The 26,317-nt window shown below is 46.7% G+C and overlaps 1 protein-coding gene across 1 annotated transcript; it reads left to right on the top strand.

The window, feature by feature from the left end:
- Positions 1 to 255: 255 nt before the first annotated feature.
- Positions 256 to 25,461, top strand: KPNB1 (karyopherin subunit beta 1). Its single transcript, XM_075775175.1, has 22 exons — positions 256 to 617; positions 928 to 986; positions 4,135 to 4,317; positions 5,752 to 5,952; positions 7,442 to 7,594; positions 8,626 to 8,685; positions 9,052 to 9,141; positions 9,559 to 9,669; positions 11,236 to 11,337; positions 12,531 to 12,755; positions 13,189 to 13,380; positions 14,687 to 14,817; positions 16,086 to 16,233; positions 16,567 to 16,638; positions 18,984 to 19,128; positions 20,760 to 20,842; positions 21,476 to 21,583; positions 21,841 to 21,984; positions 22,096 to 22,201; positions 22,514 to 22,628; positions 23,243 to 23,404; positions 24,090 to 25,461. Coding segments are annotated over exons 1-22 (2,952 nt in total). The 5' UTR covers position 256; the 3' UTR covers positions 24,091 to 25,461.
- The last annotated feature ends 856 nt before the right edge of the window (positions 25,462 to 26,317 follow it).

Genomic DNA, 26,317 nt, shown 5'->3' on the forward strand with positions numbered 1-26,317 from the left:
GGAGGCGCTGGGAGCGGCCGTGCGGGGCCGGGGCCGCGGTTGGGGCCGGGGCCGGTGCCGGTGCCCGCGGCGCGGCCCCCACGTGGCCGCCTCTCCCCCCCCCCCAGCACCGCCGGGGCGCCCTTCCCGGCCCCGCCCCATCCCCGCGCGCGCCGCCGGAAGCTCCGCCCCCGGCCTTCCTCTCCGCTGCCCGCCAATAGCCGCGCCTCGGCCGACGCCGCCAATTAGAGCCTGCGCCGCCGGGACCCGAGGGCCAATGAGAGCGGCGGCGCGGGGCGGCGGGTCGCTGTTGGTATCCCTCCGCCGCCCGCCCCGCTCGGTGTGCGCGCGCGCGCCCGCCCCGCTCGCGCGGCCCTTTTCTCCCTCCGCCGCCCGCAGCAGCAGGAGCCGCCGCCGCTTCCCGCCGCCCCCGCCCCGCCAGGCCTCCGCGCGGGACCGCTCCCTCGGCCGCGTCCGCGGGGCAGGCCCCGTCTTTCTTCCCTTCCCCTCCCTCCCCTCCTCCGGCCCCGGCCCGTCCCGCTTCCCCCCCCCCTCCCCCCCCTCCTCCCGCCGGCGCCGGAGCCGCCACGCCGCCGCCATGGAGCTCATCACCATCCTGGAGAAGACGGTCTCGCCGGGTAGGGCGCGGGCGGCGGCGGCCTGAGGGAGGGCGGCGGGTAGGCCCGGCGGGGCCGGGCGGGGCGGGGGCCGCGGGCCCCTGGGGCGGCTGTAGGCGGCGGCCCCGGCCCCGGGAGGGCGTGGGCGGCGGCGGGAAAGGCCGCGGGGCGACCGGGCCGAGGGTGGGAACCGGGGCGGGGAGGGAGGGAGGGAGGCTCGGCCGCGGTGTCCGCCGGTGGCGCCTGAGGGCCGGGTGGTTGGGCCCCGCGCGCCCGCTGACTGACACCGGTTTCCCCCCCCCCCGGCTTCCCTCCTTCCCCCACCCCGCAGACCGCTCCGAGCTCGAGGCGGCGCAGAAGTTCCTGGAGCAGGCGGCCATCGAGAACCTGGTGAGCGCGCGGGGGCGGCGGGGACGGGCCGGGGGGTGGCGGCGGGGACGGCGGCGGGTGCTCCCCTCCCCCCCCCCCCCCTCCGCCGCCCCGCCCGGCCAGGCCGAACCGCCATGGAGCGCAGCCTACCCTGCCCGCGCCCGGCCGCCGCGCCTGGCCAATAGCAGCGCGTCCTTTACCTCTGACAGCCAATAAGAACGCAGAGCCGGGCGAGGGGGCCGCACCGGCTGCGGGAGCGGCCGCGGGCCATGTGCGGCCGCGGCCATCGCTGCCCCGGGCGCCGCCCGGCCCTGCGGCCTTCCCCGCCTGCCCCCCCCCGACCCCCAGCCCGCCCGGCCCCGTGAGCCGCCCGGCTCCCTCCTCCTCCTCCTCTTCCTCCTCCCCGCACCGGCATCCGGCTATTCCGCCCCTCCGCGCAGGCGGGCGGCGGGATGGGAGCACCGGGGGAGCACCGGAGCCCCGCCTGCCCGGGGAGGGGAGGGCCGGGCCGGAGGGGGGGGGGGTCAGGGCAGGTCAGGGCCTTGTGGCTTCACCCCGAGCAAAAGGAGGGGAGCACCGTTGGGCAGCCGGGAAGCTGGGCCTGGAGTTGTCCCTGTGACCTTCTTAAGAAAAAAAAAAAAAGGCAAAAAAAGAGGGGGAGGGGGGAAAAAAAAAAAAGAAGAAAAATAAAAAATAGCAGGTCTCATCCGTGCGCTGGAGCGGGGGCGGCGCGGGGAACTTGAACTCCTGGGTGGCCGAGTAGGATTTTTTGCTTAGTCAAGGTGCGGTGCTGCAGCCGCTGCGCGGTCCGGGGAGGGGAGGGGAAGGGTCTGCGGCAGCACCGGGCCCTCCTGGGGGGGCTGGGGGGGGTCGGTGGCTCCTGGCACGGCAGCAGCATCACCCACGCGTTATCGTCGCGTACAAAACTGGCATCCTTCATTTTTGAAGCGGTTACGTATGCTGGTGATGTAAAGTGGGAAAGTGGCAGACTCTTTATGTTGCTCTGTTGTAAGGTGTGCGAAGCATTCCCTCAATCAGAATCGATGCAGCTTTTGCGCTAAATGGCAGTTTTGAGTTAAAATTCTCTGAATTGCTGTTTATTAAGTCTTAGGATCCCCCCGGTTAGACTGAAGCTTCCTGGGCTGTGTTACGTGAAGCATTTCAGGGCAATGTACTCAAGCTGCTCATTGTCCTGGGTTTCAGGCTGAGGGACGCGCCAGTTTTTCAGGGTTTCATTTATAGTTGCTGCCTTGTGAGAGCCAGGGATGAGGCAGCGAGTGGAGGAAGCGGAGCTTATGCTGGGGCTAAGAATTGGTGCCCCGCTGTGGGATGGGGACGCGGAACGGCCCAGCCTTGGGAAGGGCAGGGGTTGAGGAGCTCCAGGTAGGCTGCGAGGGCGGTTAGGGGCTCGGCTTCGCAGGAGGATGAGGATGAGGGGCTCGGGGCCGTTCCCATCGCAGTATGTGCTGGGGAGGGGTGGGAAGAGCTCCGGCTGACCCCCGGAGAGGGAAGGGTTAGGAGGTGCGGGGCTGCACCCGGAGCTGGAAGTGATCTCCTAGTTAGTAGACTGAGATGCAGCCGCAGAGCGAATTGTTCTTCGTCATCCCCTCCTCCTCCCTGTAGTTAATTTAGACCCTTCTCTGAGATTTTTTTCATTGACACTTCTGTAGGTGTGAGAGCTGAGGTCGTACGCATCTGCATGTGCTTTGAGTCTCAAGTTTGAGAGACTTAATGTAACGCTTCTCATTTTTAGCTAGAATTATTCTTAAAGCTCCATGAAAAGACTTTTTTTTTTTGCTAATTTATGAGTGAGAAATCCAAGCATGCTTCTTCACCTTTGAATTTCAGTATGGTTTTCTTCTCAAAGGTGGCAGCAACACACTTATTTTGTCCTGTGAACTTTTTTGAATGGTTCCTCACTTTTAATAAAACCAGTGTATAAAACGTGAGCAATCTTGATGGTTGGGACGTGGTTTAGTGTGGTATATTTGTTCAGGTTTTGTCGAGTCCATTAAAATTTCAGAGTATTTCTGGTGGTTTATGCTCATTGGTTTAAGTTGTCCCACATTTTTGTTTCCAAATTCTGCAATTTGAATGCTGAAGAGTACTGAATAGCCCAACTAAAATTAGTTTGAAGAGCAGCGCTTGGTCATTGAAAACGTGGAGTCCGAGGTACTGGACTTACTCTGTGTTTCTGTTGAACTTTTGAAAGTTTGTTTTAAAAGTGGCTGATTTTGGTGCCCTAAAATCTTTGTATGCATCTTAAGGTCTGTTACAGAGATTATAGAAGGGGGTTACTTATAACCGTGTGGTAAATATTTTCAGGCAAACCATGTTCCTGCTTGGTGTGAAACGGGTTTGAACACGGTGCAGCTGTTTCCACTATTTCCTAGAAAGGTTTTCTTAGTAGGCAAAATGCTTCACGGGGTCGGCAAAATGAGAAAGCTTTGCTGCTGAAACTTTAGCTGTATCTCGTACACAGCGGAAGTCTCTGAAATGTAAAGCTGTCAAATCAGGGAAGGATTTAAGTGCGGAGGCATTTCTCCCTAGCTCTCACCAAAAGCAAGTGGCACAAATGTCAGGTATTTTTATCCGCACGTACGCGCTTTTTGTGGGGGGTAATTTCATCTGTGTCTGTGCACCTTTGATTGCAGAGGAGGAAGTTTGTAATCTTACAAACCTATTTGTAATGCACCAGAGAAGCATCTGATTTCACATTTTAACAATTCTCGTGTTAGATTATAGTTTGGGTGTTTGCCTCGAAGCAAGGGAATAAGTAGCAGTGAGTTACTCTTCGCCATGTTTGATATCCTTCCAGAAAATACATATCTTGGCATACGACCTGAGTAGTTTATTTAAAGGAATACTTAGAGCCGGCAGGAGCACGGAAGGTAACAGCCTCTCAAGTGAGCTAAAAAAAAAAAAAAATCCAGCAAAGTCAATGCCTACTTACGTCGCTTTCCAGCGGTTCTAATTAGGAGCTTAACGCCCGTAATCTCGGGCTAGAGCCACCGTCGTTGCGCGGTGGCGGCCGTTTGCCGTTGGCCTGGTAGAGAAGGAGCTTCGGTGGGTCGTGGTCTCGTTTTGCTGGGTGGTTGGGGTGGGTTTTTCTTTCCCCTTGTTAGTGGGGAGGGGGCCGGCGGGGTGCTGAGCCCTCCTCTCTCCCCAGCCGACCTTCCTGGTGGAACTGTCCAGAGTGCTGGCAAACCCCGGCAACAGCCAAGTTGCCCGCGTGGCAGCCGGCTTGCAGATCAAGAACTCCCTGACGTCCAAGGACCCCGACATCAAGGCCCAGTACCAACAGAGATGGCTCGCGATCGACGCCAACGCCCGCAGGGAAGTCAAGAACTACGTAAGTTCGGTGACTTTTGGTTCTCCGCCTGTTGTTTTCCTGCGGGGGGCGGGGGGGATGAGTGGTGAATGCCTTGTCCATCCTTTTCCACCTGAGGACTCTTCTGTTGGCTGGCTGCTCCCTTTGATGAGACAGGCGATGTCTTCTGCACTTGCTTTGTTGCTCGTAGCATGTTTAATCGATAGAAGTATTTGGGTAAATACAAAGAAGCAGGTATGAGGCTGCTGCCTTGAAATCACACCTGTTAATACTTTTACAAGGAAATAGTCGTTGAATAGTCTCATGCGACTGCAGGAACTAATGGGCACAGCTTCCCCGCTGGGTGATTGAAACTGGGTTGATGTTCGCTTTTTCTTCTACTTGAACAGCTTCCTCAACTGTTTTACAATCCATATTAACATCTTTGAAGCACACTCTGTGTCTGAACACACGTATTTCCACGGGGCCTAGCAAATTTTCAGAGTAGAGTATAGTCAAAAATTTGCAAGTTCCAAATAGAAAATGATATTCTCAAATTTTCACGCAGGTGGGGAATTTGCCTGAGGACTCCTGTGCTTTTTGGTAGTTAAAGTTCAGGACTTGCAATGGCAGAACCAGTGGATTTAGTGTGTTTTGGCTGATGGGAACAAAGGTGTGCTCGGATATACAAGAGTTGTGCAATTGATGCAAGTTGGCCGTATGCTTTCTATGACATTTTTGTGTTAATAGAATCCATACGTAGCAAAATTAAGGTTGGGCGAGTGATGGTGATACAGCTTCAGTCTGTTGTTTACATTGATGATAGCTATATGCTGTTAACAGGAGCTGTCAGTGTTGTGTACTGAAGCTTACAAACCCAGGTTATTGCAGTTTTCTGTAAGGAACCATTAGAAGTACAGCGTTTGTTAAGTGGATATATGGAAAACGAAGACGTACAACTGGAAATGCTGAAACAAACGCATGCCCCTTCATTTTTTTAGGAACAGTTATTGAAGTATACAAAAAAATAATTCATCTGATGGCAATTAAAATGGAAGAAAATTATTCAGTCCTATTCAGATTATCTTGGCATAAACAGTCCAGTATTTTTGGGGGGGTTAAACCACAATTTGTTTAGCTTTCGCAATTTTGCTTTATAATACGAGCCGGGAGGAATTGTTCAGTGAGTCATTGTTGCACGTTATGGCGCGTAGCATTGTGTATGGGATTTAAAGGATGTGGTAGCAGTACGTGTAATCGCACAGCTGTATCTCACTTCCTCAAAGGGGCAGCCACGGCCAAGTTCATTTCAAATGTTATTTGTCCGTGGTCGTTTACAGCAGAACGAGAAAACTGCTTTATTGGGGAGGGGGTGTGTTTGGAATAACATCAAGCGATGGCTTCGGTGCCAAGCCAGCGCCCGTCTCTCTTTGGTCACTGCCATCAAACCATTGCCTGCTGATCTCTGTCCCGCAGGTTTTGCAGACGTTGGGTACAGAAACGTACCGGCCCAGCTCAGCCTCTCAGTGCGTGGCCGGCATCGCGTGTGCGGAGATCCCCATGAACCAGTGGCCCGAACTCATTCCCCAGCTGGTAACGAACGTTACGAATCAGCACAGTACAGAGCACATGAAAGAGTCGACGTTGGAGGCCATTGGATACATCTGTCAGGATATCGTGAGTATATTTTAAGTGGTGGTTTAATACTTGTCCGGAGGATGTCTCTGTGCTGACAGGAGGATGGGCAGTAAACACGCGAGGACAGTGGCTGAAAGGACTGACCTGCTTTCCCAGCACAAATCCAGGTCGCCTTTCGTAAGGTGCAGATTTAAGTCTATATGTCGCTGCGCTTGTATGGTGGTGAGAGGTGCTGCTATAAAACTTGGGCTGAGCATCCATTGTGTAAAAAATGTTACAGATGAGCGATAAGTGTTTGATCCCTTTCTGTGTTGGGGAAACCTGACAACTACCCTCATCCCGCGTGAGGAGTCCCTTTATTCTTAATATAGGAATTTTTGATGCATGGGCAAGAATATGTAGCTCTTTGAGGCACCTTCTGCAAAAGTGTCACGGTTTTATCAGTGTAGTTTGCAATATTGCGATGTGTTGCATCAAGTATCTGATCTGAATTGCTTCCAAAAACCCTGTGTGCTGTCTAACAAAATTAGCTGCTGCTTTTCTGGTGCCACTGAATGCCATAGAGAATGCGTGCGTGGCATATCGCGGCTTGAACCTCGGTGTAGTGGAGTAGAAGGAGAAATCTTGTGTTTGGTGCTTCCATCAGGCTGCAGGGGATTAGTTTCAGTGAGGAGGTCGTTTGCTTCGCGGAGGGTCAATGAAATAAAAGAGGAAATCTACAGCTGCACAGGGGAGTGCTCCAGGTCCAGCGTTGTCCGTTACAAGTCCGTGCAAGACTTGAGCACATGTTCATTGTTTCCTCGGATGGCGTGTGTCAGTGGCCTTTGGATTTTGGATGCCCTGGCTTGCTGGTTGGGTATTTTGTAACCAAGATCCCTCTTAGAGTTTTGTAGTTTGTGTCAGTCGTGTTGTGACACAGTTTGTGGCCATAGTTTGGGAATCTACTGCTGGATAAATTCTGCTGTAGCAATTAATACAGTTATTTGGGGATCTTGCGGTCTTAAATTTAAATCTTTAGTCTACGTTCATAGCTTTATTCTTTAAGCCTTGAGTGCTTAACAGTTACCTGTCCTTGCTACGGGTCCAGGCAATATATTTTTGCCCTATATCTAAAAAAAATTTGTAACTTTACCAATAAAAGTATCAACCGCAAGTGCTGGTGTAAACCTCCGCCCAGTATCTAAAGGAACTGGAAAACAGTGGGTTTTAACTTGCTAGTTGAATGAAGTCAAGTAGTCTGAAGTTTGTTGACCTATTATTTCAAACAGTGGAGTTTATTTGGCAAGTATGACTTGAATATCTGGAATACCTGCGCCCAGTTCAGTCTTCTCTGTCCCAGAGGCCGTAAAGACATAACGGTGTATGAATTCCTTGTATTTGCCTTCTGGTGCTCCCAGGAAACAAAGAGCTTCTTGGCCTTAAGGTCCTAAAACTTCTGCTTGAGATTTCAGGATCAAACTTTGAGGGTACTTTAAAATACAGAGAAAGCTGTTTGGCTGCCAAATAACTTTATCAACACTCCTTTTAGGATCCAGAGCAGCTTCAGGACAAATCCAATGAGATCCTGACAGCCATCATCCAGGGAATGAGAAAGGAAGAGCCCAGCAACAATGTGAAGCTAGCAGCTACTAATGCACTCCTGAACTCTTTGGAATTCACCAAAGCAAACTTCGACAAAGAGGTGAGGGGGAAGCAGTAACAATTCTTGGCCTAAAATGCAAGGGCTGAATCCACGGTCTGTGATGAGAAATCATGCACCACGCTGAATTTTGATGCATAATTCTGTTGCAACTGAGACTTGGATTCATTTCTGTAAACCCGTTACGTTCTCGTTGTAGTGCAGAAATACTGTGGAAATCTTCAGAGAATCATCAATGGAAAGGAAGCGTCATTGACTTTTTTTGGATAAATTTGAACTGACCTTAGAGTTTAGCCTATTCGATGCTCTGCTTCCTAATCAAACTCTACTCTCTAATGCTGCTGTAAGAGTACAAGCTTGGATCAGCACTTTCTTTCAAGTGGTGTGGCAGCAATCCAGATTTAACTTTGCCTCTGAAAATTGGTGGGGGAGGAAGGCCTGTAAGAGCCTTCAGAATAGGGGCCTCGGAATCAGAGTCTTTTCAGTACAGAAAAATCTGTTGATTTTTTCTTTTCCTTCTCAGATTAAGTCTATCCTACCAGGGAGAGCATGGGGAAGATGGAATTAATACTGAGCCTTCAGCTTAGAAGGTCTTTTAATGAAAACTTTGCCTAGTGCAGGGGAGTTGGTTGGGATCAACTAGAGTCTTTCAAAATTTGAGACTGGAGGTGCGTGACCCATTCAGACCGTATTTCTGTTGGGCTTCAGTACTGTAAATAGCCTGGGCACGAGTCTGTTCCTACTGAAATGCGAGAATATCCAGGTACTGCCCTTCAAGAAAATTATGTTCTGACTGAGTTTTGAGGTTTTCTTGAAGCAATTGCTGAAATAGTTCAAGAAACAGTAGGATTTCCTTTTTTGTTTTTTCTTTTTAAAATGGAAGCCTGGGATTCCCATAGAAATTATTTAAAATACAGTAGTGAATAGTAACCTGTACTATTCCTTGATCTTTAGAAGTGCTCTATGAGCGATTGTACTAGTCCAGACTCAAAATACATCCTCCGTAGGAAGGCTTGCGGAGACTTCAGTGCTTTTGTAATACAGTTCTAATGTTCTTTTCTTTCTTCTTCTAGTCTGAAAGGCACTTTATTATGCAAGTAGTCTGTGAAGCAACACAGTGTCCAGATACAAGGGTGAGTGAAAATGATATGAGGGTGGGTGAAAATAAATGCCCTGATTTGTCACTGCGCCTTTCTGGGGAAGCTGGCTAGAACCTCTAGCATCAAAAAACAGTTGAAAAGTGTTACATGAAATAACCAGTATTCTGTTAAATGATTGGTGCGCGTGTAAGTACTCTTAACAAAATGTGGTTTCTACCTAAAGTTAGAAACAGTAAACTACTAGGGGGATTTACGCCGCTTGTTGTGACCTTATTGGGCATGGAGTAAACGAAATTGGCAGAAAGGCTGGGATATTCATCTGTGGTAGGCTGCAACTGTGCTTGGTTTTCGGAGCGCTCGGGAAGGTCACGTCTTTGATCCATTTTCTACTCTTGACAGGTACGAGTGGCTGCCTTACAGAATTTGGTGAAGATAATGTCCCTTTATTATCAGTATATGGAGACATACATGGGTCCTGCGCTTTTTGCTGTGAGTACTCAGGTTTCTCATGTGGAGTTGTCTAATCTTCCTGTACTCCTTTGTCTTAATCCAAGAGGAAAAGTGTCCCTGCATTCCCGATTTGTTTTTCTTTGGCTGTGACTGTGCTGTGAATCCCTTTCTCCTAGTAAAATCCGTAAAACTGGCATCGGGTGTTTCAGACTTGAGACTCCAAAAGTCAGGACAGTGCAGATCGCTTGGCTTGCTCTGCAGCGCTCCCGAGGCGCTGATGGCTGATAAACTTCTAAATGAGGAGATTGTCTTCAAGAACAGTAACTCTAATGTGGCATCCAATTTCAGACAGTCTTCAATCTCGTACCAGTTGGCCAAAATTTGGGGCATGTATTTTAGGAGAAATAACTTGCTAAAATGTCCTTCTCTCCCCTCCTTTCTTTCCTGTTTCTGAAGATAACTATTGAAGCAATGAAAAGTGACATAGACGAGGTGGCTCTACAGGGGATAGAGTTTTGGTCAAACGTCTGCGATGAGGAGATGGACCTGGCTATAGAGGCATCTGAGGTGAGCTGGCAAATGACTGTTGAAAAGCAGCGAATGCTTGTGATCATCTATGTGAAACTGCTGAAATCACGTCTTTGAACCCCGTCTGAAAGTCCTTCTATTCTCCCAAGCGGAATAGCATAGAGGAGCCCGTCTGAGCCCCTCGCGCGGCAGTCCTGGCCCCGTGCTGAGACATCGCGTGCCGCTCTGATGCGATGCGTGTCTGTGACGGAAGCTGAGGCTGCATGAAGCCCGCGAGGCTTGTTACCTCGACACGAGGTGTGGTACCCGGCTTAGTTTTCAGCTGCTGGCCTGGGCACTAGCAGCCGCCTTACCCAGCTACGATTAATTTGTTGTGCCGTTCGAGGTAAATGCAAAGGTTGTAGCTAAGATTGCACAGGGGTCACCAGCTGGAATTCCCTTTAGTGACTCTTTGGGTTGTTTTCTAGGCTCTGTGGCCTAATGTACAGTTCTTAGCATAGCTTGAATATAATCCGTTTCGCTTACTAGATTAGATGAGGATGAACTACCGTTTAGGTGAGCAAAATGGTTTAACGCCAGCCTGGCTGGGAATTGAAACTACTTGAGATAAAGATTCTCTGACAGGTTTGACGAGAACACGCTGTGACATACAAGCGCTAGTTTTCTGCAAATGGTACGTGACAGCTACCTGATTTCTTTTTAGCATTCCAAAGTCAGCTCAAGCTACTCCTGTAAGGTTAACCTAAATGCACATTAAGCATGCATACTAGGCACAGTATAATACCAGAAAATTCTCAGTATCGTGAAGATCTTTGAGCTGTCGCTTCGTTAAGATGGCATCTCGAATTGTTGAGATAAACGTGCCACGTTGAAGGGAAAGCCTTTCTTGAATTACCTGCTGTCTTGGAGGCCTAGTGGACTCTCTTACACTGACACGTAAGGTTTCTGGGGTCTGCTACGGGCGTGAGCGACTTAGCCCTACCCCAGTGCGCAAAAAGATTGGTTCCGTTCTACGTAATACATTATCTCTGAGTTAAGTATAAAGTTATGGGGTGAAATAAAAATAATCGTTATCCTTTAAAATGGATGGGGCTGGAGATGAATTTGGGGTATTGTTCTGCATGCGGATGCTGTTTGCATAAATTAGCTGTACAGATCAATAATAGCTTAAAGTTTGAAGATGAATCATATCCATCTTTAAAAGTAGCTAAATATATATTTATGTTGAATGCCCAAAAAAGCAAGGATAAAAGGACAGGCAGCAGCACGTAGGTTTAGTTTATACACTGAAGACCTTTTGCTGCTTCTGCTTGGGGTCACTTGTTAATTATACATAACTGCAAACTGAAAATATTTATATTTGTACCATGTGAGGAGGGGCTCTGTACGTGTATGGAATGGCAAATTGAACTTGCTTATTGAATGTTTAACTGAGATTGGTGCAGGGTGTCCTTGAGGTTCCTGTGTGTTATGGTAACTTAAAGTTTGTGTTGGGAAGGAGAGGGAAGCACGCAAAAGAGAATTTGTATCCACTGGGCTTCGTAATTCAGACCTCATGCCTGTATAGCCGCTGAAAATCATTTTGTAACCTTTTCTTTTTTCCAGGCAGCAGAGCAAGGAAGGCCTCCAGAGCACACTAGCAAATTTTATGCGAAGGGAGCACTACAGTATTTGGTCCCAATTCTTACACAAACATTAACAAAACAGGTGAGTTGCAGAAATCCCTGCTGCGTGTCAGAAAATACGTACCGTGTCTGCTTTCAAGTTCTGGGACAGCGCTGCTGCTGAGGCGTGGAGGAGCAAACTGTCAGCGGTGGTCATTGCTCCCTTGCGTAGGTGACTTCTTGATGTGCTTGGTGGTCCCAGAGAGGGTTTAGGTCCCCTCGGGTAGTCCTTACTGTGTCGTGGCGGTCCTTGGTCTGTGATGAGACATCATGCACCACTCTGACTGAATGATGCATCGTTTTTTAGGGCTGAGACTGAGAGACTGCATGCGGTGTTGTTTTTATGCTGAATTCTGTTAACACATGCTTGTATTTATGGTTTCTGATGGGGTTTGATAGTTATCTGTATTCCTAACAAAATGTTTGTGAAATTAAAACCATTATACAGTCTCTGCGTCACTGGAGATCCAATTTCTGGAATTCTTGAGCTTTACTTTTTGAACTGTGAAGTCCATGTTTATTTAGTACCTGTTAAGCACTTCACAGGGACTTTTTTGGACTGTTTTTCACAGTCTAATCAAAATTAATGGAATCACTTGCTACAGCAGGTCTAATTATAAAATAAAACTGTTAATTAAGCCATACAGGATGGAGTTCATTTGGCTTGTTGCAATGAACTGGGAAAATGCTTGGTGCTCTTAGCGAATCCGGGGAATTGTTTCCCTGTTTGTTTTGTATCGCTGTCCGCTTGGATGCGGAGAGTTAAATTGCAAGAGGTTCTAAAGTGCTTGTTAAAACAGGAAAGATAAAACAGCTAAGAGAATCACAGGTACACAGCTTCAAAGGAATTCGGTAAGTGACTGAGCTAACAGTGGGGGGAAGAAGCTATTTAACTGCTATGGCAGGCCACTCCGTGAGGCGATGGCATGGATCAAAGCAACAAAATCTCAACCTAGATGAGAGAGAAGCAGTTTGGAAGATGTGTGAGGCTACTGTAGGTGCGTCAGTGAAGAGCTGGCAGCCTTGCACCAGGGTGGAAAGGTACAGATGATGCAAGTAACTTGGGTTGCTTCTCTGCCAGAGATGTAGCTAGTGCTTCCAGACCTGAATCAATTTCTAAATATAACCCCTGGTAATAAGGCAACGTTACTTGCAGTAGATCCAACAGGATGGCACTGCCTGTGAGTGATAAGGGATATTTTCCCCCAGACTGACCCAGGGGTGCTCTTCTCCTAGGATGAAAACGATGATGACGACGACTGGAACCCCTGCAAAGCAGCAGGAGTCTGCCTCATGCTCCTGGCGACCTGCTGTGAAGATGACATTGTTCCTCACGTACTGCCCTTTATTAAAGAACACATTAAAAATCCAGACTGGCGATACAGAGATGCAGCTGTGATGGCTTTTGGGTGCATTTTGGAAGGACCAGAACCGAACCAGCTCAAACCACTAGTCATACAGGTAAGATTCATTGTGTTTTCTTGAGAGGCTTGTAGAGCAAAAACTTTGTGATTTATTTGGAGGAGAATGCTTGCTTTACACGTTGTTCTTAATCTGAGGAAAAGCGAAAGGATGCCACCTTTTAATCATGTTTTAGAGAGATTTGGTAGGCCCCAGGCAGATAGTTGGGTTATGTAGCTCTGAATCACAGGGAGGTGCAGGACTTCTGACACAGAGTCAGGTATTCTGTTCTCAAGTCTTCTCCCCTAGGAAATAACTTTATAAATCTTAAAATAAGAGGACGTGGCCTGACTGGATCTAGACTGTCCTCCCCCTCTCAGATCTATTGCTAGCTTGTAGGGAATACAGTAAAATCAGAACAAGTGGCAAACTCGTATTATTTCCATATATCACATATGATCACACTTTTCTCCTGCCTGCAATGATGTTCTAGGCAATGCCAACTTTAATAGAACTAATGAAGGACCCCAGCGTTGTGGTTCGAGACACAGCTGCTTGGACCGTGGGCAGGATCTGTGAGATGCTTCCTGAAGCTGCCATCAACGACATTTACCTCGCTCCGCTGCTGCAGTGTCTGATGGAGGGCCTGAGCGCCGAGCCCAGAGTGGCCTCCAACGTGTGCTGGGTAAGGCTGCCCCTCCGCTGTTGGACATGGGATAAGTTTCTATCTACAAGGGGAACGCAGCTCATGTTCATATGTGTGAATACACGCACACACATATACATGCATGCATACGTATATATACTTAGACATCTAAATGGATTTCAGAGATGACTCACACCTTGGTCATCCAGCAAACGCAACTGTGTTTGACTGTAAGTTGTCTCAAGTCTGTTTTGTGGCTCTGGTAGGAAAGAGTAAAGGAAGAAATGGATTTTAAGGTGAAAAATGCTAGTATTCACAGTGTAGAAGTTGCCTTCAGTTTGAAAATGCTGTGGAAGCTGTCCTCAATCACAGGTGTGATAGCTGTTTAGAAAAGGCATGTTGGGATTTAGGTTTTTTTCTTGGGGGCAACTGGATTGCTGCCTTAAGATTAAGGGAGGGACGAGAGACCTTGTTTTCCGTTACCTACGCCTGCTGCAGTGATTCCAGAACTAAATTGAGGAGCATGAGATTTTTTTTGTTCAGTTACGGTGCTGCAGTCCCTTGGGTTGGTTTGCAAACTTCAGTCATATCATCGTCTTGATGCATGTCTGCTACCAAGTAGCATATCTGATCTTTCACTATAAAGAGGATGTGTCCCTCACTGCCTTTTAAGAGAGCTGCTCAATAAGAATTGAGCTTGAGATGAGTATTTGCATGTCAAAACAAGTTTCAGAAATGACAGAATTTGTTCTCTTAGTATTCCAGAGGTTTGAAGGCTTCTAGTCAGCACGGAAGCTTTTCCCTGATCCGTTGATCCTGGCAAAAGTCCATGTAGCTATGGCTTTTGTCTTCTGAAGATGATGACTACTATATGTTGTTAGACTGAAATGAAAATCAGGAGGCTTTCAACTCTTCTAATCCACCTGTCTCTGAGCAGTGACAATCGCTCTGCAGTTGGGAATTTGAGCAGTCCGCAGCCTTGTCTAAACCGGGATTTTAACTTGTGATGATGATGCTGGGTATGAATCTGTCTGTATCCTGCAAGGTTCAAGCAATCTGCCTTTATTCAGTTTGCTTCTTGACAGCTACCGGTTGTTGAGACCAGGAACGCTACGTGGACACTTGTCTGCAGACAGTGTGACTGCCGTGCCTGTTAACGTTACGGTTTAAGTCTTTGATGTTTTCACCGCTGTTGACCAAAGTTCAGTGAAGGGAGTTGTTAATCCTGCACGTTCAGGGTTTTTGGGGGCTTGTTTTGTTAGAATGAAAACTGTTGGAATACATGTTTCTGGACTTGTGAGGGTAAACTCATTTGAGTAATAGCAATGGTTGTTCTGTGTTTCAGGCCTTCTCTAGTCTTGCTGAAGCTGCCTATGAAGCTGCAGATGTAGCTGATGATCAGGAAGAACCAGCAACCTACTGCTTATCCTCTTCATTTGAGCTAATAGTTCAGAAGCTTCTGGAGACTGCAGATAGGTAATGCTAAACTGGCTGGCTTAAGCTCTGCTATAATGTGCTTTTTTATTTTTTTTTTTTTTTTCTTTTTTTTTGTTTTTTTTTTTTTTTTTTTTTTTTACTTCAGGCTGTTGGTCCTCTTTCTCTTGCAGCTTAGATCTGAATGGTGTTTTATCAGAACCAGGCTTTTTTGGTATCACATGGAATACAGAATTCTAATCCCCAGAAGAAAGCTTATTCACACAGAATAATTTCTCAGTATTTTGTCCGTATCTGCTTTTAGTAAGTCTGGGGTTTCCTCCAAGAGCGCCTCTTTCATGTTTTACTTTCAAGTCTCCCAGCACAGTTGAAGACTCTGCACATCTTTGTGCAGTAGTCATAAGACTCTTCAAGGTTGGCTACAAAGCCACTGAATAATCAGGATTGCAGCAAGGCGTAATTAGAAATCTGCGTGTGTCGTACAGTTCGTTTTACTGTGGTGGTTTCCTGCCGTGGCGGTTGTTGTAGTGTTACATCCATTTACATTAGCGCCAGGTGCTCCCCGAAGAGCTGAGGACCTAGTTAGGCCAGGTACCGTCCTTTTCCCAACTAAGCTGAAATATAAATAGATGAGGCAAAATATTTTTTTCAGTTCTGCAGGTGCAAAAATAAGGGTAATGCTGAAGTCATCTTCTGCCTTGAAGGTCGCATAAATCTTGACAGCTCAGAGTTTAATCCTGGGATCAGTTCAATCGTCAGTTGAAACCCTTTGCTGCAGGACTACTTCTTCTTAAATGATGTCCCTGTCTGAACAGTTCAAAGTCTAAACTTTTCCTGTCTAATTTACATCCGACCAGAAGTGCAGTGTTTAGCTCAAGGCTCTGAAGCCCATCAGTCATCTTAGCACAGATCTCGGCTGTCTTTATTTCAAATTTAACACCCTCACCGACGTCTGGGAGGGATGTCAGAGAGGTAGTAATGTATGCTGCTCACCTCTTGAGACCATCTCTTTCGAGGCAGGGTAACGGCACGCTGGAAGATGTGGGTTTGAGGCTTTTTCTGTTCCTGTACTTGCTGCCAGTGACTGAAGATATTGGAAGTCATTATTAATAGCAAATGAAAAAAAAAAGTTCCAAAAGTGGCTTCACAAATTTCATTTACTTTCAAGTCTTGGAATACAGGAATGCAAGTGCTTCTGCTTGTCACAACACTGAAATTTAGCTGTTACTGATTTACTAAAAAAAAAAAAAAAGGCTGTTTCTAAGCAAGCCTGAGCACTGGGAGCTGCAAATATATTCCTTCTGTTACAGACCTGATGGACACCAGAATAACTTGAGGAGTTCTGCATATGAATCTCTGATGGAAATAGTGAAAAACAGTGCCAAGGACTGTTACCCTGCTGTCCAAAAGACAACTCTGGTCATCATGGAACGACTTCAGCAAGTGCTGCAGATGGAGGTAGGCAAACCTGAGTCTGAAACCCCCGTTACGGTAAGGGGTTTAAGGTTTAAGTAGGTGTGATGTCCTCGGTGTTCTGTGGCTTCATCTGGTGTCGAAAAATGAGTTTTGATGCTGACTGCATATATTATGGTATCGTGATTTTATTTTTTGTATAGATAGTAGATATATTAAGCTTCTGAACGGTACCTCTTGTCTTAAATTTGAAGAAACCGATGTTTAAAACTGAATCTCTGGATCTTGCAGTGCTGTCAAAATGCACAGGGTTTGCACTAACTGCGATGCAGGCTTTTCACACAGGCTTTTCACGTGTGGGGTTTTGTTCTTTTTCAGTCTCATATCCAGAGCACTTCCGACAGAATCCAGTTCAATGATCTTCAGTCTCTTCTTTGTGCTACTCTACAGGTAAGTGCCTGTCTCCTGTGTTTGTGGTTATGGGGAAGAGGCGGTTTTAGAGACATTTCTGTGCCCCCAAGGATGCAGACTTGGTCCTGTTGATGAGATCTGAATGAGGAAATTGGATCTTGTGTCCCAGCTGACACGTGGGAGGTGATACAAGGTTCAGAAGGCTTCGGTAGAGTACGACTTAAAAAATTTAGGGCAATATGAATAAAGAACACTGTATACCGCGTGTTAAAGATTGTATATGCTTTCAGATTGGCTCTTATGTTGGCTACAGGCAGAACAATCGCTTTGGTTGGCACAGACAAAAAAACTCCATAAGGGCTTTAATTTGTTCATCTGCCTCTTGTGGTTGGTGTTCTTATTTAAAATGGCACTAATTAAAATGCACTGAGTGTCCTTGAAATTAAACATCTGGTAATGAACAGCCCATGTGACTTGGAGTACTAGCGCGTTGCAGTTCCTTGCTTACTCCTACAAAGTCCACTGAAAACAGCCGTTTGGTGGTTTTTTTTTTTTCCCCCAAAACGGCTCAGCAGATTGATCAGAGCCTCCTCTGAAATGTGTGGTGTTGGGTATTGAAGCTCTCCCGTTTGCATGGCAGTAAGGGTGGTACTGTGCTGTCGTGCCTAGTTTATTAACAGTTACCAGGCGCTGCTTTAAAACTCTCTCATAGACGTAGATTCAGCATCAGCACAGCTCTCTGCGGCTCAGAGGAGAGAGGAGCATTTTCTTTGGAGGTGTAGCAGAGTACTATGTAATCTGAAATCTGAGCAGAGCAGAGTATCTGTCTCTGCTCGGATGTGTTCCTTTGTCGGGTGCTGGTACCTATTCTCTGCACTTCTTCTCCCATTCCATTAGCGCATTAAAAGGAGCCTTTTCCTCGCTCGCAGGTAACAGCCTGCTTCAGCTTCCTGTTCTCTTAAGCGAGGTTAGGAGGTCTCCAGGGTGTTGTCTCCAGGTTGTTTTGAGAAATCGTTAACTCATCCCTCTTGTTCAAAAGCCCATAGCATCAGCTGTTACTTTCACTCTCCAATTTTTAGGGTAATTTTTTCAAATAATGGGTAGATGGGAATAATCTGTCCTTATTGTGGGCTTTAATGGGGAGACTTCGGTATCCAGAATCTCTCCTTTTGGCACAGAGCGATCGCTGATCTTTCAGGACACCTCTGCCTGTGGAAGCGTAGTACAGGTGGAATTAAACCGCTAGTTTTAATTTGTAAATGTCTGCTTCTTCATTATTGCAAAATCTGAACCTTAAGTATTTACAGTAGTTGCAGCAGATACTTAAATACCACTAAGTAAAAATCAGCAGGGAGATTTTTTTCAGCATGACATAGTCAAGTGTACTACTTTGTTATGTACTTTTTCTCTTCTGCTGGAAATACAGTTGTGAACATCCAGCAGAAGAAAAACATTTGTTAATATTGAAATGGAATGAGAAAATCAAACCCAATTATTTAAACAAAGTCAGTCTCTTTGGAGTGACTCAGTTTGCAGAATCAGACTTGAAATAATTATTTTCCTCCACAGGTTAAGGAATCAGTCTTTCCCTTTTCATAGAAAGTGCACGTTTATTTTAAATAAGGATGCATCAAAGCTGTGTTCTGTAGTTCACGTGCTGAAAGCGACGGTCAGAACCGTAACAGTAGGAGCAGAGCGTAGGTTAAGCCCAGGTATTTACCTGGGGATTTCCTCGGCCCTTCTGCTCACTGTAACGTGCTGGATAACACGGAGCACGCGTGTGCTCACCACCCTGCTCTGCTGGTACGACAGGCAGAAATTCAGAAATCAGCTTTGCTTTTCAAACCCCTCAGTGCTAACCGTCTTCCTGTAAACCTATTTTGTGTTGGTTGTATGTTAATTTATCCTCTGTTCATCCCAGGTAGGAGAGGTTTGACTGCAGTTAGCAGTAAGGACATTCTTATGTTTCTGAAGTTTAATTCTGTGATTTAGAAGCAAAGCTTACAGGCAACCCGTATTTGGCAGTAAGAGATTACCATCACATTGCTGTGATAGAAAAGGGCTTTTTTTTTATAGGGCCAAATTTGGGCTGGTCACATTTAATGCCACCTTACAAATGGAAAGCCCAGAGAATAGCCTATGCAGCAGGAAAGGTAAATTCAGCTTGTTCTGTAGCTGGAACATTGAATGCAGCTAAAATGAATAGGACTTTGCACTTGCACTGACAAAGCATATTTTTGCAGCAACAGAGTTCAGACAGCAGCTTCCTTTTTAGCAGCCCAACATGGTCACGAGTGTTCGGAGCTAGCGCAGGAGACAGAAAGGCACGATTCAGCCTTGCATAGATGGAAGCAATTACAATTTGTTTCTCCGTTCCCGCCCAGAACGTCCTCCGGAAGGTCCAGCACCAGGATGCTTTGCAAATCTCCGACGTGGTGATGGCATCTCTGCTGAGAATGTTCCAGAGCACGGCGGGCTCGGGGGGCGTGCAGGAGGATGCCCTGATGGCAGTCAGCACCCTGGTAGAAGGTCAGTATTGTGCTGCAGAGCCAAGGTTGCATTTGGTGGGGGAAGGCAAAGCTGGGACAGAACTGGTTTGCTTCCTTCTCTTTTTGACTATATGGCAAAAAAACATTAGTTCCTGGTTTTGCTTGAGGTATGGTTTTGACCACACATCTCACCACATGTATCTGTGAAGCTCTGAGACTGGCCGGTTACGCTAGACTGTGTTTCATGAATGAATTGTTTGTTTTCCGTTAATAACCTGGCTACGATGCAAATCCTGCCAGAAAAAAACCCACCCTAGTGCTACTTTGTACAGTGCCCAGCACAACGGGAACCTGGTCTCTTTGTGCTGCTGCAGGACAGATCGAACATTATCGTAATGATTTCTACTTGCCGCTGCCTGTGGCCCGTGGGTGTTTTGTGGAGTTTTGTCGGTGGTGGATTTACAGTTATTATTCTTTAAAAGAAATCATGGTGGCAAAGACCAGCGTTAGAGTGGGTCAGACTGGGTGAAATAAAATAAAATTTGGGTTGTGGTATTCCAGGCAATTTGAGCTTCGTGGTTCAGGTTTAGAAGCTGGTGGCTGTGGCGTCACCTGGAGCTCTAGGACATGCTCTGTTGTCACATGCTACGTAGGGGTGTGAAAGTTGGTGCTGTTGAAAGTCTACGTGTAACCTCATTGCCTAACGCCCCTGCCTCATCTCCGGTAAAAGCCACGCGTGATTTGGAAATGAGTCTTCAGGGAGGTCAGTCCGTAAGGAGGCTCGTTTGAGCCTTCCCTCTTTCCTGAGGCCGTTATCCTGGCTAGACTGCTGAGGCTCTGAGAACACAGGACACCTTGTAAGTGCAGCAGAGTTAGTTTTGGCTTTTTGGAGTAGCCCCTGCCAACGCTGGTGTGTTTTGGAGAGCAGGTCTTTAGTGGGTACCCCTCTGCTCTTGGGAACGTTAAGTGGGATTGCCCGAGGAAGCTGGGAAGCAAAGGAGAAGACCGAATGGGATCATTACAAGCTAACCTGCAAGTAAAAATGAAAGTGCGTATCCTCTTGGGACAAAGGCCTTTTCACTTTCGGATAGATAAGGCTGCGTGTGTGGTCTGAGTAATGCAAGTGACTTGGAGAAGGTTGGCAGAGAAGAGCAGAAACATTTTACATCAAATACTGCTTAAATGTAAACATACTGAAGAATGCCCTGCTTGAACTGCGCAGCTCTGAAGAGGTTGAGCAGCTGTTTCCAAAAGGAAGACGTTACAGCTGTTACGGCAGTAAAGCGATGTGAAAAGGCGTAGAGTTTTCAGCTGATGCAAAGCAACGTAACAGTGCCGAACCCTGTCTGAAGCGTGCTGCCACGTCCCGCTCCCTCTGACGGGTCTGCTCAGTCAGGGAGATCTCAGCATCCTTTCTGAGCACAGACAGGGTTTGTGTGTCTTCAGAGGCCTGCAAAGAATTGAGCTTTTTCGAATCTCAGTTTAGTCCAAATGGACCTAGTTCACTGATGCTCAGTTTTTGTGTGAGAATCAATTTGTTGTGCTGCTGCAGAACGTACAGCTACCGGTGGTTTGGGTGGAATATAATGGTGGGTTTCTGTTTTGTTGAACTCCAGCAAATACGTTGTAGGTTGGAATTTTTTTTCTAACTAGAATATTTTCCCTGCACAGTCTTAGGTGGAGAGTTTCTGAAGTACATGGATGCCTTCAAACCGTTCCTTGGCATTGGACTGAAGAACTATGCTGAGTACCAGGTAGAGGTCGAACCAGGCAGCCCTGTGTTCACAATCTCTAAATTCTCATCTGCTCACAGATGCTGAGTTCAGCAGGTGTGCATCTGTAAAATACCACAGCTTCTGGTGATGAAACCAAAATTGGAGCCCCGTAGACTTTTTTCTCTAATTACTGGCTGCACGCACAAATTTCAACTCTCTTGTATTTAATTCAGCAGAAGGCTTCATTGACTTGACACCCGTGTTTTCACAGTGGCCACATGTTAGTTGGCCTTGATGAGGAAAGAGCTTGGTACTGGCTGCGAATTTCCATTAGAAGGTCGAGTCACGGTACTCGCCGTGGGGCGCGTGTTTAGAGCACCCGGCTGCTGAATTTGGCCGCATTTGTTCAGCGCGAGTACCTGTCACTTCATTGGCACCTGGATCTCTTGCCCTCCCCCTTGGTGAAGCACGCTCAGCTCTTTGCAGCTTTGTGATAGAAATGGTTAACGAAGCAGGGACTCATCGGCTGCTATATGAGGGTCGTTATTCTCGATGCTTTAATGGCCGCGAACTCTCACCACTACTTAGTGCTTTAATAAGCTGAAGCTGTAAGGATAGAGTGTGGAAGACTGACTCGCTGGGTGGGTGTCTTACTTGCTGTTCTATTTGCAGGTTTGTCTGGCTGCAGTGGGCCTGGTTGGTGACTTATGCAGAGTCCTGCAATCCAACATCTTGCCTTTTTGTGATGAGGTTATGCAGCTGCTCCTGGAGAACTTGGGGGTGAGTGTTTACCTTCTCATTAGCCAGTTAGTAACAGTTGGCTTGCACACTGAGAGGATAGTGGGAGGTGGGAGAAGCAGAAGTGTTAGGCATGCTCTGAAGATCTCGTGTTTGACAACTATCTTGCTTACTATTTGAACGGAATCCAAATTTATTGGGGGTTAGGATTTAATTTCAAGTAAATGTCTTAATTTATTAGCTCCACCCCCCTTGAAAAGAAGTGCAGCTGAGTGTAATGGTGCTGAAATCTCTTCCAGAACGAAAACGTTCATAGGTCTGTGAAGCCTCAGATTCTCTCGGTGTTTGGCGATATTGCCCTTGCCATCGGAGGAGAATTTAAGAAGTACCTAGATGTTGTACTGAATACCCTCCAGCAGGCATCCCAAGCGCAGGTTGATAAGGTAAGCCAGCGGTGCTCGCTCCGGTTCCTTCGTTAAAATCCCAAACAAGTAAAGGCTGCGCACACCTCATCGGGGCCGTTGCTAACGCGTGCTTTCCCGTGGCCTTTCCAGTCTGACTACGACATGGTGGATTACCTGAACGAGTTGAGGGAGGGCTGCCTGGAAGCTTACACTGGCATCATCCAGGGATTGAAGGGAGACCAAGAAAATGTGCACCGTGAGTACTCTGTCCTTCCGTGGTGTTTCTGTGCCTGAAATGGCAAAGGGAGATAGGAAGAACTCTGCTTGGACAAGCTGTTCCACAGTTGTGGTCGCGTCCATGGGCATATCCTTGTTCGTTCCCTTCCCTGTGGGAGCAAACGCTTTGCTGCTGTGAGCAGGGAATGGGTTTAGGGCCCTCCCTATCTTGGAGAGCTCTTGGGGGGGCAGATTCTGGCTGTTTGGGGCTACACTGAAATCCCTTTTAAAGGGCAGACTATTAGACATGAACTGTGTTTCCCCCTGCTATAATAAAGTTGTTTTCTTTCAGCCGATGTGATGCTGGTGCAGCCCAGAGTAGAATTTATTCTGTCTTACATTGACCACATTGCTGGAGATGAGGATCACACCGACGGAGTAGTGGCGTGTGCTGCAGGACTGATAGGGTGAGCATCCCCATCCTATTTCAGCCGACGGCACTCTCATTAGGTAGATAGAAATCTTTGTACAACAGTCTTAATATTTGAAACTGGGTTTTCATGACGGTCTGAGGTATTTAACATCAGTTCTGGGTTTTTGCAGTGTAGCGGTGGATGTTTAACCCAAGGTGTGAAGCGGTTATGTGGGTGAGGTCCTTTGACAGGGTGAAAACCAGTAGGTACCAGTGAAAGCTGGAGGTGTGTTACAGAAATTCTGGATAGGGGTTTTTTTTCTTTTTCAGGGATGACCTGGGCTTAAAAACAAAACACCTCACCTTCAGTTCCTTGGGTATGGAGGAGCTCGGGTCAGGGTGTTATAATCTTTTCTGTTGAACTTAGGGAGAGCTGATGGGAACATCAGGGAGATCCGTCTTTGGACGGGAGATTGGATGTCTCCAGTTAGTCACAATATCAGAAAACTGCTCAGCTCTTCTCCTGCTGAAATTAGTGACCATATGCAGCATTTTAAAAAGGACATTAGCTGTGAGTCAGATTTCTTTTTGCTAGCGAGAGCTGATCAAGAGTGGTACTGGCACATCTGTTTGTGGCACTGAGCCTCACAGCCTCTCTTTCTTCTTCAGGGATTTGTGTACAGCGTTTGGAAAAGATGTACTGAAATTAGTAGAAGCTAGACCCATGATACATGAACTGCTAACTGAAGGAAGAAGATCCAAGACGAACAAAACAAAAACCCTCGCTACCTGGGCGACTAAAGAACTGAGAAAACTGAAGAATCAAGCTTGGTAAGGGATTACACCCACCTCCTTTTCATGTTGCATAATTATGAAATTGGCTAAACTCCTGAGTCTGAGAGAGAAGCTTCACAAAAGCCTTGTTCTCTGGAAGGTTGTTTCGCATTTATTTTTCTCTAAACAAGCCCCATCTGTGGTCTTGTATATCAGAACAAATACAAACCCAGAAACACGGTGAACTGCTTGGCTTTCGGAAGACCGGGCGCAGACTTGAGGGCTTCTTGCTTGGCAAAATGCCTCGCCCTTGCTCACAGGGGGACGATCCTGCGCTCCTCCAAACGCGGCGTAACTGAAGCCCGTTGACTCCTCGACCCTGCTCGGAGTTCGGGGAGCGTCTGGACGATGCTCTTAGCCCTGTGGTTTAGTTTTAGGGAGTCCTGCGAGGAGCGGGGAGTTGGACTCGATGATGCTTATGGGTCCTTTCCAACTTAGATACTCTACGGATAGTCCGATTCTACTGAAGCGCCTTTTAAAAGGAGCAGATTGTAGAGAGGGGCGTGATGGTGTGTCTACATTTGGGAGAGCAAGTCTGTTACAGCCTCATCGCCCCGCCTTGACAAGTTCCTTAATATCCCTATTACTTCTCTTTTAGTCATCTTTTTCCACTTACTGCTAGTTTTAGCTCCCAAACGTAGAGTTTTCTAGTTTTTTTTTGACGAACCCTCTTTGCTTGCAGATCTGTTACCATTGGGATGACACCTGAGACCCCCACTGGAAATCTCCAATCTTTTGAAAAAACCCGGAAGTGAGGAGTGTGCACGGATGCTGAATGTTTGGGAATGAGAGGATGAGTGAGTGAGGCTTGAAACACACCACATTGAAAATCCCGCCGCAGCAACAGCAGCAGCGCTGTTAGCGAGCTGAGCACTGACTTGCGTAGAAAACCTGGAATCGGCCGTCTTCGGGAAGAGGAAACGACCCGATTTCTGTCCGAGTAACGAGCAAGTCTCTTCTTCCGACAGACCAGGACTAGCTTCTCTGTCGTGGCCGGCGCAGAAGGGGAAAACCGGCCGGTTTGGAGGAGAGGAAACTGGGTTCAACTGTGGTGCTCTTTGTCTGAGGTCTGGCTTTGGCTGCTGGAGAGAGACGGAGCCTGGGTCTCCGGCCGCCTGCTCTAACCTTTGCCGCACGATGCTGTCGGTGCATGGGATAAACGGAGGGGGTGAAGGATTTTCAGTCTAGGAGTGAGTGTGTGTGAATGAGGCGGTATCCACATTCTCAACTTCAAGTCATTGCAGTTTATCTTTTCCCAAAACAAAAAAAAAGAGAAAAAAAAAAAAGGGTTAGCTGTTGCATTTCATAAACTAACCGAAGTTCAGTCTACTGATGCAGCGTAAGAGATGTAAAAAAGAAAAGAGGAGAAAAAAAAGAAAAAAAAGAAAAAAAAAGAAAAAAGAAAAAAAAAGGAAAGTCGCTCTTTAGGGCTTTTTATTTTAGGGAAACACTGACGAATGTTCAGAGCTCCCATTCTGAGTGACGCTTTTCATGATCTCGTTTCATCAAAGCGCCTTTCCTTCCTTTATATTGTTCAACTGTGAATGTAGAAATGGGGGAAAAACAAAACTCTTGCGTTAGAGGGAATAGAAACAAATTGTCAAATGAGATTTCAGGCTTAAAAAAAAAAAAAAACCACAAAAAAACCTAAACAAAACTACAAACGTTAAGTGCTCCGAATTGGCAGTGAGAACGCAAAGGGAAAGATCTCTCCTGACTTGTACTGTAGCAGCCCGAACACCCACAAAAATTGTGCCAAAGAGTTGAAAAACAAAATAAAACTTCAGGTAATATTTTGGATTGCAAAATGAGGATAAATTCAATGTTCAAACAAAATCTGATAAAATGCCATTTGGAAACTGCTTGGCCTTTTGTGCTCTTTATTTGATCAAATTTAATGTGGTATTGGTCTCTTGCTGCACTTCAAAAACAAAAAAAAAAAGAAATTTATATAAAATATATATATACTGACTTGAGCTTACACAAGACGGCACTTGTAAAAGGTTATATTTTTCCACTGCAGTTGAAGATTAATAAAATGGTGTCAAACATTCCCCAATACTTCCTTTTTGTATTCTTGGTCTTTCCAGTAAAAGGGGAACCCATTAATGATTATTTTTAATTTTTTTTTTCAATAGAGTAGTAACAGTCTGATGGGCAACTCAGAAATGAATTGGCTGTTTACTGCTTCCCCCATCACGCAACATCTTTTCACATGAAGGATCAGAATCTCTCGTTTCCTCTTAAATGAGACTTTTGCTTTTGAGGAACAGTCCCTTGCTTATCCTAGGATCGTCAGCAATAAGCCAAGAAAAAACAACAAAAAACAAAAAATGGAAGAGGTTCAGGATTTTGAGACTATTTTTCATTTCATTTTTATTAATGCAGCTGTGATATTACCAGCATTTGAATCTGCAGTTTAACATGGGCATTTTTAAAAGCTGCTTGTGGGAGGGAGAGTAGAAAACCTTAGCCAGTATTTTTTCTTTTTTTTTTTTCTTTTTCTTTTTTATTTTCCTAAAAAGCAGGCAAGGATCTGCTTTATTTCCCCAATTTCCTTTTCCCACTCTGATCCTGGGATCCATTACAGCGGAGTCCGCTTTCGTTGCCCATCTGCACTGCAGCATCCACACTAGCTCTTGTACAGGGTATCAGATATGTGCCTTTCAGTGCTGGGTTCAGATTGCAGTCGAAGTGCCGACTTTGAACCAGTGTACAAAAAAAAAAATTAATAAAATAATAAAAAAAAAAAACCAAAACCCAGGCGTTTAGAGGAGAGGAGGAGCTCTGTGAACTGGGAGAGCCAGCCAGCTCCGGAGCACGGACTAGGGAGAGGCCTGGGTCACGTTTCTAGTAATGCCTTTTCTTTTTATTTTGTTTCTCGAGGTGGGGTGGGATTTCCTAAAAAAA

This window comes from Balearica regulorum, chromosome 24, assembly GCF_011004875.1.
Source record: "Balearica regulorum gibbericeps isolate bBalReg1 chromosome 24, bBalReg1.pri, whole genome shotgun sequence".
Lineage (NCBI taxonomy): Eukaryota > Metazoa > Chordata > Aves > Gruiformes > Gruidae > Balearica > Balearica regulorum.

What these genes read in the sequence shown, in the direction of transcription:
- KPNB1 (XM_075775175.1), top strand. Translation starts at nt 257, where the DNA reads ATGAGAGCGGCGGCGCGGGGCGGCGGGTCGCTGTTGGTATCCCTCCGC. An exon ending in AAGCAAACTTCGACAAAGAG is followed by an intron (nt 7,595 to 8,625) that starts GTGAGGGGGAAG and finishes TTCTTCTTCTAG; the next exon opens with TCTGAAAGGCACTTTATTAT. An exon ending in TGGGTCCTGCGCTTTTTGCT is followed by an intron (nt 9,142 to 9,558) that starts GTGAGTACTCAG and finishes CTGTTTCTGAAG; the next exon opens with ATAACTATTGAAGCAATGAA.